General features: G+C 50.2%; 2 protein-coding genes across 2 annotated transcripts; one reads left to right on the forward strand and one right to left on the reverse strand.

Moving 5' to 3' along the window:
* Positions 1 to 76: 76 nt before the first annotated feature.
* On the reverse strand, positions 77 to 1,999 carry P153DRAFT_372316 (MFS general substrate transporter; the record flags this gene model as incomplete). The annotated part of the gene is made up of 4 exons (XM_033669381.1): positions 77 to 323; positions 403 to 1,066; positions 1,348 to 1,556; positions 1,605 to 1,999. 4 exons carry the CDS (start codon positions 1,997 to 1,999, stop codon positions 77 to 79), a joined length of 1,515 nt encoding a protein of 504 aa, XP_033528108.1.
* A 2,211-nt stretch (positions 2,000 to 4,210) lies between these two features.
* P153DRAFT_330168 (uncharacterized protein) lies at positions 4,211 to 14,132 on the forward strand (the record flags this gene model as incomplete). The annotated part of the gene is made up of 6 exons (XM_033665425.1): positions 4,211 to 4,297; positions 4,400 to 4,530; positions 4,583 to 10,419; positions 10,472 to 11,349; positions 11,529 to 11,785; positions 11,837 to 14,132. The coding sequence occupies 6 exons, from the start codon at positions 4,211 to 4,213 to the stop codon at positions 14,028 to 14,030; spliced, it is 9,384 nt and encodes a 3,127-aa protein (XP_033528109.1). The 3' UTR covers positions 14,031 to 14,132.
* Positions 14,133 to 14,904: the final 772 nt, after the last annotated feature.

Raw genomic sequence — 14,904 nt, forward strand, 5'->3', positions numbered from 1 at the left:
TCCCTACTCCTCCGCGCAAACTCAATCCAACGCCAAAACCCCAACTACGTGACCTTTCCCACCATCGACCACGCCATCAAACATCAAGCGCCTTTTTCTCCTCCCCCAGCCCGCACTCTCTTGCTTTCTGCCTCTCCTCCCGCTCGGCCGCTTTCCGCTTCCGCCCCTCGAGCTTCTCCTTGTCGTCGCGCATCTGCCGGATGAGCGTGGACTTTTCGCGGATCTTGTGCCCGTATAGGTAGAAGACGACGGGGATGGGGATCATGGCGAATTCTATCAGGGAAAGCATTGTTGCCGACCAGTGAGGGCCTAGGGTTGCGTACCTGTGGGAGTGTGTCAGATGGCGATTTTGTGTATGTGGGTGGGGATGAGAGGGGGGATGGAGAATACGCGTGAACTTACATCGCCGGCCCAGCAAGCGGCAGCGTGCCCCCCACAAAAGACCTAAGCACGGCATTCCCAGCCAGCGCACTCGCCGCATAAATCCCATACGCACTCGCCAGATAATTCGACGCATAGATAAACACCCCGCAATTCCCCGCCCCAAACGGTATCCCCGCAATAATCGGCGCAACCCAATGCACATCCGGCGTACACGTCCACGCAAAGATCATCTCACCAACCGGACACGCCACAGCCGCCAAACAAACCACACTAACCATCGCCTCAGGCGCCACCTTCCCCGTCTCCGGATCCTTAGGATGCGCATTAATCATCCTCCTCAGCAGCGGCTCAGCAGCAATCACCATACACCCCCCGATGCCAATGCCGATGTACCCCAGCCCTGTGATACCCGGCGACCAGCCGCGCAACTCGCTGTACACGATGGGGTAGGCGACGAAGCAGAGATACAATACCCCGTATACGAGCGCGATGTATATGTCCCAGAATATGCATATTGGCTCCGACACGGCCATTTGGATCGGCCGGTAGAGGTTTTCGCGGAGAAGGGGCCAGAATTTTTTGCCGTCGTCGTAGCGCGAGAACCAGCGGGGGTCGCTGGTTTCGTGGCGTTTGCGCTTGGATTTTGCGCGGAGGAGGGCGGGGGCGTAGGTTTCGGGTATTACTGCGGGTGGTTAGGTGGGTGGTGGGATTGAGTGAACTGGTGGAATATATCTTTCGGTAGTCTCCAGTGGGTGTACAAAGCTGAAACATTGAGATGAAGCATCCTCATGACGGGGAGTCGTAGAGAAATACACTCACGTGCTCATACTGACTAGCGCCATATATGATCACGTGACCATATCCCTTTCCGTGACCAGGGGGTATGCCACTTCGTCCACGTTACACCCACGCGTTCTCCTTGCGAAAAGAACTGATATGAAATTGACGGGGAGAGATACGTACGGAAAACCATAAACCAACTGACGCCGGCGGCCGCCATAACGACCCAATTTGTCCACCTCCAACCCAGGGCCTGGAAAACGAAGCCTCCCACCAGCGGCCCTATCACAGGACCATTCATCGGGCCACAGCTCCATACACTCATATAAAGGGCGCGGCGGTCGTCAGTGGCAATATCCGAGATAGTACCCGGGGAGTTTGATATCATAGCCCTAAAAATGTGTTAGTGATGCAAAATTTGAAGAAAACAGTCAACTTACGCCCCAGCCATCGCCCCAAAGAAACGCATCACCAAGATCTGAGCAAGGTTGTTGGACAACGCGCAAGGAATAATCAAAACCGTGAACAAAAACACGGAGATGAGATAGACGGGCCGTCTCCCATACATTTCCGACAAGGGGGCAAGGAGCAGCGAGCCAACCGCGAGACCAGTAAGGTACGTTGTAATACCGAGCACCAGTAGAGTCTTCGACTTAATATTGAACGTCTCCATCATGCCAGGGATACCGCTTGTATAGCTTGTCGAGTACATAACGACAACGAGCGTGGAAAACGACATGAAGAAGATGACGACGGCTTTTTTGACCATGGGCCAGTCCTGCGGGTTCTCGCCGTTGTCGTCAAAATCGATTTCGAACCGCGGATCTTGCGTCATGTTCGTTGTGACGGTAGTGAGATGCGGCGCGAGCGTCTTATCGCGCGATTCTTCGAGGCCCGCATTGCGACTTAGAGAGTGGTGAATGGATTGGATGTCGTCGTTGTCGTCGTCGTCTACGGAGTGTGTTGATGCAGTTGAGATGGAGGATCTAGATGTGTGGTCGTTGTCGGCGGCTTGGTCGGCGGCCATCATGCGCGACTTCTTGGCTGTTATGTGCGATTTGCCCGAAACGGAAGACACTCTTTCTTCCGACGTTGACGACGACGGCGCAACGTCAACTTCCGTGTCTTTGATCCCCATGGTATGATGCACGTGTGCGTGCGTGCTTAACCCCGCGTTTCGTTTCGTTCCGGTAACGTTGTTGGGGAACCCCAGGTTTTCACCCAGAAACGACAAGAAGTGGCAACTCTGCCGTCAAGGACACCGGCGCGAAAAGAGTTGAACTGGCCAAGACTGCAAAATGCGACTGTCGCATCAGCGCCGCCACATGGGAAAGACTCCGTATCAGCGTTGCGTGATCGACAATCGCATCCTACAGCGGTCTTGTTCCGCTTCCTAACTACCGTTGCGTTTCCGGAGATAACGGGAATGTTGGTGGTTCGGGGATGTACATGCCGAACGCCGTTTACGTGCCGTGCCGTGTTTTCGACGGGCTGGGGAGCGCAAGTCTTTGCTTGTCTTCCGATAACGAACCGTTGAATGGAGAGTACATGTGACTGGAGTTTTGTAAGGGCGTTGTAGATTTGTTGTTATATTTGTCTAGCACGCGTATGCCGGAAAAACCTGCATCGAAAATGCCCATGATTCTAAGACACCAATACGCTCTTTCTAGAATACTTGGACAAGATGTTAGCAACACGAATTTTTTTCCCCATCTTTTGCTCTGCGGTTAAACGTGTACTTAGGAGTTATTTTGATACATGAGGTAGGTTAGATCCTGCTGTTCGTTGATATTTGGTGTACGAAGCTACGAAGCGAAACGGGATGGTCTCGGCAGTTTCCTCGGTCAGAAGATTCCTCGCGAACTGAACGCGTCAGACTTCACCTTTTCACCACCATCGCTTCTTCCACACCTGTGTCCTATTCCATCACAAGACCTTTTCGCATGGTCAGGGAGTATAGTCTGGCGTCTACAGATCGTAGAAAAGAGAAATCAAGATATGCCGCATACACCGGTATCTTCTACGGGCAGTCATACATTCCTGATCGTTGTATGCTCGACGCACAGGAACGGATAAAGCGTGTAGAACAATTGTGTAGATCGAGGAGACTCGCTCTAAATGGTCTCTGGACTCAGCACATTGGACACCTGTCAGATTGATGGCTTGCTGATCATGTAGCTAACTCCCTAGAGGCTAAGATACCAGCCAGTCAACACAGATGTATATATGCTCATCGCAACCCACAGCCTCGGATCAGAAGACGCCATTCGGCCCGTACCGAATACTGCATTCAAGCTTGTTTGGTATCGAAGTATCAACACCATCACTTTGCGTAGTGTGGTGACGTGTCACTAATCGAGGTTCGCTGCAGGACACCGTTTGATAATAGCGATGTCAGGCTGGTTATGGTAGGTGACATTTTCCCAAGATGGTTCATTTCCCACATCTCGTTCTCTGTCAATATCTTGATATCTATTTCCTCATAGCGTACAGTCAGGCTTCTATGCTCTTACCTCACTTCAATGAGTTTCAAATTCCCTTCAAATGCTGTCCTTCAAGCTTGGCTGTGCAACCATCATGCAACCATCAGGCATGTCTACGGGAGGATGCATGGCGCAAACAAGCCTGTCCACTCCCAATAATTGCTCTGGAACCAAGGCTATCTCATCGTATCGCTGCCCGCTGGTTCGCTTAAGGAAGGGCGCTTATGGAGCAAGGCTGAAACCACGCCGTGCGCATGTGCACTACAAAGTACTACGGCACAGTCCGGGCTCATGCTGTTGCCTAGAGGAACAACGCCTTGCAGTGGTGGCTCACCTCAAAAGTGAACCTGGCGTAGTGCTGCGCGTTGCCGTCGCTATTTCATGTTGCTTGGCACCTGTCGGATCAACTTGCTACCGGGACGCACCTTTGGTTCACCAGCACCCAACTTTTCTACAGCCTGACATTTACACCCCACAATCATAACCTTATCTGGAGCGCATCTTGCCTCCGCTCTCCGCCTGAAGGGCTTCTCAACATGAGCACCCGCGATCGAGGAGCGTCTATGCTTCCACTGTACCACCATGTCGTTCTTCCACGAGATGTGCCCGGGCGCGAGGACAAAAATCTGTACCAAACAGAAACGGAACTTGTGGAGCGTCTGACAGCCTCAGTCAAATTTCTCATCCCTCGCGCTCCGTTGGATGACCAGCCCCATATTGACACAATACGACTTGCGCTTTCCACATGCAAGGCGCTCAACGTGGATGGAAAAATCGACAAACATCTGCTCATCAAAGAGCTACAGCAGCTGAGTGCAAAACAAGCGCTTATTCTTCATGTCACAGAGCAGAACGCGGCCCTCATGGTTTACCGACAGTCAAAGTGAGTCTGAATATACTCTGTGGTCTTCGAGTATCACTAACAAGTCACACAGCGGGGATGGCAGGCACAGTGTTGTTTTCGAAGTGTTTGAGACATCGGCTACCTGTGAGAAGGTGCTCGCCTGTGAAGGCGCTCTACAGTGGGACTTCCCCGGCCAAGCAGTATCAATTCCCTATCGCACTTTCTCAGACGAGGATTTCCAGCAGAGTCTTGCTGCGTTTCTGGAACAAGCTAGCCTTGAGTCTGTTACCCGATTTTCGGCCGTCACCTACAAGGCATGCGCGCCTTTGCCAGAGATTCGAGATACTCCAAACCCTACCTTGATAACCAACTTTTTTATGACTATCTTGGAGGCCAGTGGCGTCATCTATAGCCCTCCACTACTTCGCAAGCGTATTCGCGATACCGTTTCGTTCAACAAAGCCTACAAACCCTGGCGTAGATCACCATTCTACCTTGTTCTTCGGGTTGCGATGCAGCGGCATCTTTACACACTTCTGGGCGCAGAGAAAGGTCGACAGATTTTCAAAATTGTCATGTGTGTGTTCCTGTCAAAGCTTCTGGACGATACTCTAGGCTTCATTCCAGATGAGGCATCTCACTTCTTTCGGCAGAAGCTAGGCCGCCGCCTTGCTAAGCTAGAGATGGATCGCGGTAAGGGATCAAAGGTGTTGAAACAAACACATGATCATGTCTTTCGCTTCATTCGTCCAGTCATGGAGAAGTCGTTGTTAACTGCTACGCGGTTTCTAGAATCGCGATGGGATGCGTACAAGAAGAGGACCTCGCGGATTGTTCGGCCCATCCAACAATATGCCAGCACACACGATCTTACGTTACAGTTACCACTCAGCGGTCAAACCTTTGTGCGATCTATGCACCTCCGCTCTAGCACCGCTCAGAGTGAGATACGTTCACCAGATGAACTACTAAGTCAGTACGAGAACACGATTGCCATCAAGCCATTCGCTGTTGTCTTTTGCCAATTCATGCCTTTGTACCAGTATGAGGAGGAGGTCACAAATTCTCTGCGTATGGCTGATGAGCGAGGCGACATGGGCTCCAGTATCCATCTGGCTCGTACGATCAACACATATATCTCAACTGTGAAAGACACCTATGCCGATTATCCTGAGTTGAGAAGTTGCCAACTGCTCAGCCTCATGGAGCTGTGGGTAGCCTTGGACCAGCATACCGTTGCCTGCTTTCCGCTTCTAAGAGAATACCACCCCGGGTTTGAGGCATCCATGCTGGACGTTCTCCAGTTATCCAAACTGGATGAGGTCAGGCGGCTACAGGATGTTCAGTTGTACATCGCGGGACGCTGTGGTGGATGGTCTGGTCAGGGTTCGAAGACTGTTTTCGACACTCCGGCCGAGGACTCTTACGCGGTACGTTACTACGACGAACCAAATCAGGCAGAAGAATTTCAGGAGCTTCGCCGGCTCATCGAGGAAGAGGCCAACCAGCTCATCGATGTCAAAGAAGAAGAATGGGAGGAAAAGAGTCAGATTCATGACGCCATGATCAATGAGATGGCTGGACTCTCGTGTCTTTATGTTATGGAATCCGACGAGAATGGTTTCTTGAGACAAGTTCACAAGACACCGTGTCGAAAACATACTCTTAAATGGAAAGCACGCCAGATAACGATCGACATCTTCGAGTATCCACTCCCAAAGTCAGAGCCAGCTGTGAAAGCTGTAATCTTTGAACTCATATGTCCGAAGGCATTCGCGCTTTACCGAGACGCGACATGGTGCATCATGTCTTCCTTCGCGTATCCCCAAAAAGAGCCAGAAGTCGACACGTACCTTCTACGCAATTACTCTGGGTTATGCGACTACGCCAACCGACAGGAGACGCGCGTGTCTTTGGGATCTTCCACGAAGTCGCATCTGGACTCACACTATGCTACCTCAGGCTTCCCGCTCCCGATGCGGGATGTATGCCGGCCTTTTGGTATGAAGATGGACTACTATGACACTTCAGGCCAGACATGGATCTCGAGGGACGGAAACCCATCGTTTGCTCACCTGTTCCCTCTCAAGTTGCCGAAGGCCTCACCTTATCATGCTTTCACGCATATCGGCGAGAAGTGGCCATCGTCGAATCGAATACTTGCTACTCAGACTAAGTGTCCTCCAGACTTGAGCGCACACGAGTATATGGCGTGGCAAGGCTTGCTGCTTGGCACCTACTCCCGATGGCCATGCCTGTTGCGAGAATTGGGTTCTACCAACTTGAACTTTTCTACTGATTCTACATGGGCTGTAGTCTCCAAACTCGTCCTCGAAGTAGGTCCTGCAACCTCGGAAGACACGTTGCGGGATACGCATGCGGTCTTTCATGAACGCAGCTTTTGCGAGAGACTACTCGAGCAAATCGATCATCGTCTAGAAGCCGTACGACGAAACTGGAGGGAACCTGTACAGATGGACATCCTTATTTCGATGTTGCTCAAAGTGCGATTGTTCACATCGAACATGGACATGCGAGAAGTGGCGTCGAGCCTTCTGCTGACCGCTCGAGCAATAACTCAGAGCTGGGTTGAAGCCTTGCGCTCTGCAGAGAACTCCGTTTTCATTATTTGGGCACCTCTCTTGTGCAAGCGTACATTCTACCCAGATCTCGACGATTGTTATCATGTCCCTTCTGAAGACTTGGAGTCCTTCATCATTGCTTCCATTGTGTTACAGAACAATCTGGTTGGCAAATTTGACGACTTGCCTTACAACTTACGAAACGCAATCTTGCAGGATTTGCGATACACTTATGAACACAGTGGCCTTCTCCACCAATGCATTGGTGCAGACTCTCAGGTTCTAGTTAAAGCACTGAAAGCCTTCTGGTCTGTTCCCGCTGAGTGCATGGATGCCCCAACCATATCGCAGGTCGATTTGCAGCCGTGGTGGACCTGCCTCACGTTGTCGGCAAAGTATATGCAACATCGCATTCTCTACAACTGTTTGAATGGTGTGTTACTGATCAACGGGCAACAGCTTGGCATATTACCATCTGAGTATCGACGCGACCCAATCATCGAGGAGCTCTTTGGAACCCAGGACCTTCCTGTGTATCCATCATCACTTCCAGGGATGTCCCTTCTCATAAATCGACCGATGCCTTGCGGCCACTGGGTGCATCTTGGGTTCCGAGCAGATAAGTTGGTTATCCGGGCAGAGTACCGTGATATTATTCTGGAATTGATTTCACGGAATGCATTTGGCAACGAGCGGCAATTCGATCTTCCTGTTCCACTCTCTATGGGATGCTTTCACTGGCTGAATCTGAAAACTGGTGTTCTGGAAATTCGACCTCAAGATCCGTGGAAATCGAAACTCAGTAACTGGCGATTAGATCTCAACACACGACAAGCTACGCGGAACAATGGATCCACGCTCGTTGATCCAAACAGTGAACTTGCCAAGCGAATTGCTCAGAACTTCCACCAGTTTGAGTATCCTTACCACATCACGGTATACCAGCCAATGCGAGGCAATCTACGAGTGGAACTGAAACGCCTAGACTTAGACTTCGTGGTTACAAACCATGGCTTACTTCTCTGTCCACAACTTGGAGCGATCATTGCCGAGTCGCGTCTACAAGATTTTGGAACCTGGTATGGGTTAAGGAGTAAACTCGTTGTGCGCTCCATCAAGGATGCTTCACAACTCCATGTTCTTCTTCCTTTTGGGGAACCTGTACGCGAGCGTGATGGACAACACGTATCCATCGTGATAAAAAACAACGGTGGCTATTGGAAGTTTGGAGTCAATAATTTGCTGGGGAGAATCGACTGCTCCGCTGAACCGGTCCTGTTGTATCATAAAGCCATGTGGCATGCTTCTACAGCTCATTTCCTTCCTGACCGGCTTACTGGACGTACGGGAGTCGAGGAAGCTCTGCATTACCTCAAATCTGGAACATATCAGCCGTGGACTCCTCTTGCCAAAAGCGCCTGCGACGTTCTCTCAAGTATTGCGGACTTGTCGCCTCATCGAGCGTACTATCCTAAAACCATGGCAGCTATGGAAACGGTGCAGTGGAACCCCAATCTCACAACCTTCATGCAAGACGACAGGTACAAAAATGCATGCGAGGCTATCTTTGAGAGGAATGAGGATCTGCGTTCGTTTGTACTCCACGGTAGCCACGAGCCTCCTCCGAGAGCTCCTAGAGAAGAGCATTTGGAGTACCGAGCATTGACAAGGATTTACGCAAATTCCTCGGGGTGTGACCAGGCTTACCAATCTCGAGATCGCCGTCTCGAGAATGAAGAGCGTTCAAATGTCGCCGAAATGGCAAGAACACTCTCTGAGTGGTCCTCTCAGGTAGCTGATCCTGCGCAACTGGCATCCCTACTACAGAAGTCTCCAGTCATCGGTGGTTACGTGCGCATGTTCGATAAGATCCAGATCACCGACATCATCGACACCGACCTTGGAATCGACTGGGGGGCTCTGGCGATGACCGCTCTAGAGTGCTCTAAGCCAGACAGGTTTCAGCTGATGTTCTTATTTTGTCTATTGGTCTTCTCTCCGTGTGCGAACGTGGAGCTTGTTAGGGTGTTGGTGTCCTTTGCCGTGTTGGACGATCTCAAGCAGCTTGAACTACCGAAAGCTGCTGCATACAGCCATTTCCAACCAAACGAGGTTTTGGAGGTGGAAACTTTGGAGAGATTGATATCTGGGTTCAAGAAGGCATTCGAAGATGACAACACCCATGATGGAGTACATGGCCAACTCGTACTGCGACGACTGAATCATGAGAAAGCAGCAACGCGAAGCTGCAAACTCTTTGCCGAGTCCATTCGAGCTCAGTGGCCTTGTAGAGAGCTGAACATATATCGCCTGGCAATAGTGGATGACGTGTTTCTGGACCGCGATGAGGCTCTACTTGCTGTACTTCCGGAATGGGACAGACTTGTAAACAACTTCGAATTTTCGCAGCATATCGAGGATGTTCAGCTTGTATTGCACCGCCACTGTAAAGGACGTCTGACGAGTACAATCGTCTTAAAGACTTCGTCTGATTTATTACAGACAGAACTGTATCCTTTACGCAAGCGGGGAGGAGAAGTCCCTACCATGCAAGAGTTGTTGAGAAAGGATCTTTCTGTGCATGTTTCTCATAAGAAAGAACTCTCCAGACAAGCTGTACCACCAATCGTCTTGACTAATCTAACGAATGGAGTTCGTGCTATGACTACGCTCAACACCACACCTGGTGCAAGTCGCAAATTTCTCCACATCAACGAACTACGCAGGATTGTCGCCAACTACAAGAATTCATCCTCCTTGGTGCAAAAACGATATGGTGACGAGTTGGAGCAGAGCATCAAAGCTCTTTTGGACCACCTCTCGAAACCAGCAGTCGTACGTGAGCCTTTCAATCCAACAAAGCTCTCAAACGAGTTGTACGCAGCGAACGACTCTTTCCGGGCAAAGCTTCATCACATCGCTAGTGCACTGCAGGAAGGCGATAGTAGAGCAAAATGGCTGAAGTTAGCTGGAATGTGGCCGAGAATTACTCCTACGACTCTGCTTACCGAGCTTCGCTCTACTTCTGGAACTGTGTTTGGCCAGGGGACTAGGGAAACACTCGTCAGCTTTGGGGTCGCTGTTACGACGTATCAGCGCCTACTACGCATTCAAGATGCGATTCAGAGAGAGCGTCGGCAGCAGATACGCGACGAGTCTGACAACATCGGACACCAAAATTGGTCACCTTTGAAGCATGTAGACTGGCTTGTCTTGGAAATTGATAGCAATATCATGCTTCGTTCAGAACAGGTCGAAGTTGCTCTTGCAACAATCTCACCCCAGTCGGGCCAAAACTCCGTAGTACAGATGTTGATGGGCGCTGGGAAGACATCTTGCATCCTCCGTGCGTATCATTCCCACTACTTAGCCTTGCATGCGCTAACACTTTTTTGAAGCTATGGTTGCGCTGAAGCTCGCCGATAAGAATCTTTTCCGAATAGTGGTGCCTAGGCCACTACTATTGCAGTCTGCACAGATAATGCAAACTAAGCTGGGAGGTCTTCTGAATCGCGAGGTCATACACATTCCGTTCTCGCGGAAGACGCCTACAGGTCGAGACTTGATGTCAAAATACTGCCAGCTGCATACGCACACACAAAAGTACGGTGGTATTATGCTTGCCTTGCCAGAGCACATCCTGTCTTTCAAACTCAGTGGGCTCCAGCGCCTATGTGATGGCAAACCTGACGAGGCAGCAATGATGATCAAGGCACAAGGCTGGTTGGATCGTCATGCTCGGGATGTCTTAGATGAATGTGACGTGTCGCTTGCGATCCGAACACAGCTGATCTACCCTTCTGGCACGCAGCAGACTGTCGATGGCCATCCACTAAGGTGGCAAACGACTCAGGCCCTTCTTCACCTAGTGGTGTCGTATTTGCCAGGTCTTGCGGTCAAATTCCCCAGCAGCATTGAGATCGTTTGGAGATTTGGTTTCCCGTTGATATATCTCCTTCGCAAAGACGTAGAGGAGTATGTCGTTGCCCAGATTGTCCAAGCAATCTCCAAAGGTCAAACTACCATTCTTCCGGTCGCAGATCTCCCGGTATCTTCCCAGCAGGATATCCAAACATTCATCTCTAGTCCTTCGGTGAGTCCGGAGGTCACTAGTAGGGTCGTCGATGTTTTCACGGATAGCCGTCATTTGATGGACGTCGTATACCATCTACGCGGTCTTTTCGTTCATCGCATCCTACTCTCGACCCTGAAGAAGCGATGGAACGTTCAATATGGACTACATCCGTCACGAGATCCCATCGCTGTACCTTACCAGGTAAGTAAGTCGTGTTTGTACCACCGAGTCTCGCGATGAAGTTCATTCATGTGTTTAAATCTTGAAACTAGACTGGGCCAAGTGACATCACGTGACAAAATCTCATCTCGAGACTTGGTAGTATTTTGTGCCAATTTCACATGCGCTTTTGCAGACAAGACACTAATAGATGTGTTCAGGCTAAAGGAATTGCGAGCCCAACGGCAGAATGGGGTCACCCCGATGTCGCCATCATTTTGACTTGTCTGTCATTCTATTACGAAGGTCTCACTATGGCTCAATTCAAACAGGCTTTTGAACAGCTCGTAAAATCGGACGAGCCTAGCATCGAGTATGAGAAGTGGGTCGTAGGGAATGTCCCTGAAGCCTTGAGAGATTACAATGCAATCAACGTGGAGGATAGCAACCAGCTTCGCGAATTGCACCAGTACATTCGGTATGAGCACAGCGACACCGTACCATATGAGTATTTTACTAATCTTCTCAGGCACAACGTGTATCTCCTTGACTTCTTTCTCAACACCTTTGTATTTCCTCTGCATGCAAAGCAGTTCAGCAAGAAGCTATCGGCCTCGGGCTCTGACCTTGTTCTTTTTGAGCCCACTCGGTCGTCAAACTGTAGGACTACTGGCTTTTCCGGCACCAACGATTCCCGACATCAATTGCCGATGACGATCAAGCAAAATGACCTCCCTCAATTAGCTCACACCAACGCCGAAGTGCTGGCCTACCTCCTCGAGGAACGCAATCGTCATTACGTTTACATGGTCGATAGTCGTAGAAAACGGCTGACCGAAGATGGTCTGCTCAGGAAGTTACAGAATCCTCTCGGCCTTGCACAAAATCCATCCAATCGCATTCGTATTCTCCTTGATGCTGGCGCGCAAGTACTAGAGATGGACAACTGCAGTCTTGCCAAGGCATGGCTGAAGATCGATCACGAAGCTGCGGCAGCAGTTTACTTCGATTCGGACCACCGCCCTCGAGTCATATACGGCAAAGGCAAAGGAACAGATATTCCGCTCGTAGCTTCGCCATTTGCGGATAATCTGGACGAGTGTCTGGTTTATATCGACGAGAATCATTGTCGAGGAACTGACTTGAGGCTGCCCGCAAACGCAAGGGCAGGATTGACGCTTGGTCCAAATCTGACCAAAGACGCACTTGCGCAAGCTGCAATGAGGTTACGCCTACTCGGGACGACGCAATCAGTGACGTTCTTCTCTCCTCCTGAGGTTCACCAGAGTATACTGGATGTCCGAATGGCCGCCAAAGACGCGCCAATCACCGCTGTATGCTCCCGGGATGTTGTTCGTTGGCTTTTGGAGCAGACGTGCAACGCTATAGAGCAGCTTGAGCCTCTCTACTTCACTCAAGGGATCAACTTTTTGCAGCGGGAACAGGCCAAGCTCAACCATCCGGATTTTCTCGATGACGAATACTCGCGCGAAGCCTATCTGAGTATTATCCGATCCAAGGAACTACAGTCACTCAAACAGCTGTACGAGCCCAAACATCAACAGCGCGGGCCAGCCATTAAGTCTTCAGCGTTTGCACCTTCTCTGCGTAAACATGTCACGGAGATGCTCAACCGTAGGAAGGGATTCCAAGATCGAGGTTTTGCTATTCACTCTTCTGCCTTGGAGGAAGTCGAACAAGAACGCGAAATCGAATTTGAAACAGAATGTGTTCGAGAAACACAGCCCCCAGTTTATTTCAAAGCGTTGAAGACAGGCAAACTGCATCCCGACGTGCAGATATTTGCCACCATTGGACGTTTGGCAGCCAGCAGCGATGCATACGAGCCCATGTTTTGCACACTGCAGAAGACTGCTCTTGGTATCAAGCACGGCAACATCACAGCTACAAACGTAACTCCTGGCTTGTATGTCTCTGCTCAATTCAATAGAACTATCAGCACCAACGAGTCAAACGACGCCTTTCTTCGGCCGTGCCAATGGATATTGTGGAGCCGTGCCGTTGAGATTGGCCTGCTTGTCAGCCCAGAAGAAGCCAACTTGCTCATCCCGATCCTCCGCGGTATACGCCGACCAGTGTGTCATCTCATCACATATGCTGCTCCCATCACACGTCGCATGCTCCACTTCAACAAGCTTGATTACTATGCGATACCGCCGCTGCCGACCAGCTTCAAGATACCCATTTGGCTCACGGTCGTGCTTGGTATCTTCGCTGGACGTCTCTACTTCGACTGGGACGAGTATGAGGAGACAATGGCGTACCTCGGAATACGAACAGGTGATTCAGGAAATGACGAGGAATCCCAAGGCACTCAACATGAAGCTTTTGCTGAGGAACCCCTCGCATTCCTCCATGATTGGCTCGCTATTCGTCGCAAGGGTCAAGACTTCGAGCACACTCCTATGGGCTTCATCACAACCGGAAAGCCTCTGTCTGCTGATCATCCCTTCTTCTCAACCGCCGAAGATAAATCCGAGCTCGAATCCAAGTTCTCCATGGCGGCCCATACTACGCAGATCACTGAAGAAGATGAAGAATCAGATGACGATGAGGATCACGGGAAGGAGCATCTTTTCCAGCATAATGGGGATGACGATGGAGGTATGGATATGCATGATGACGAGGACGACTACGATGACGAGGAAAACATCTTCTTCGCTGGAGGAGCTTATGTGGAGGGCGATGTAGGGAGGCAGTAGTCCTAAAAGAGAGTTACAATTGGCAGCGGATGATCATGTGTGGGAAACCAATTGGTTAGATATCATCGCTCAGTAGCAAGTAGAATCGAACTGCTCTCCTTGTCCATGCCTACCCCGGGAGCATACAATAAAATAGCTGGGCCAGATGAGTTTCATCGCTGTTTATGTTTGAAGCACAAGAAGATGAGTAGCATGATTACACTTAACCCAATTATCATATTCCCTATCAGCCCTTCTCCCCTGCTCTTTTGACCCCCTAATGGGCATGCGCTTGAGCATATATCATATTATAACCTAACACAAAGCATTGTCGGCGTTACCAGTCTGTTCGTTCTGGATGTCTGGAAAGAATGAAGGCTTGCCTTGGCTGTCTCTCGTCTGAGTGTGAAAGTCAGACATTTTTGACATGTTGGATGATAATACGGTATAGATAGTAGGTGAATAGATGTGCAGGTGTATTGGTTCTCTTTACTGACTAGTTCTGCTGGTGAGTATTCATTGACAACACTAAGGATAGACTCTACGGCGTGATATTCGCATAATGGATCCATCGAACCTCCCTCAGACTGACAGAAGCAGTCCCCCCCAATTCCTTATTGATCTCGATCATACAAGTAGCCTTTGCAGCCACTGACAGCTGCTTTCATGCCAGAAACCGATTCGAGAATCTTACTCAACAACATCACGATAGTGTTACCGGGCTTGATTCATAGCACCAGTCGCTTGGTACACCTGGGGACGCCCGGTGCAAGGTTTGCTAAGGCTGCCTGAACCATTGCAGTCTTTGCAATCTTCTCCAGTGCGGTAGCTGTTTGGCAGTCAGAACATTCTGAAAGTCTTGAGTAGGGAATCTCAATGGTCTATGAATTATTCA

Source organism: Dothidotthia symphoricarpi, assembly GCF_010015815.1.
Source record: "Dothidotthia symphoricarpi CBS 119687 unplaced genomic scaffold P153scaffold_2, whole genome shotgun sequence".
Lineage (NCBI taxonomy): Eukaryota > Fungi > Ascomycota > Dothideomycetes > Pleosporales > Dothidotthiaceae > Dothidotthia > Dothidotthia symphoricarpi.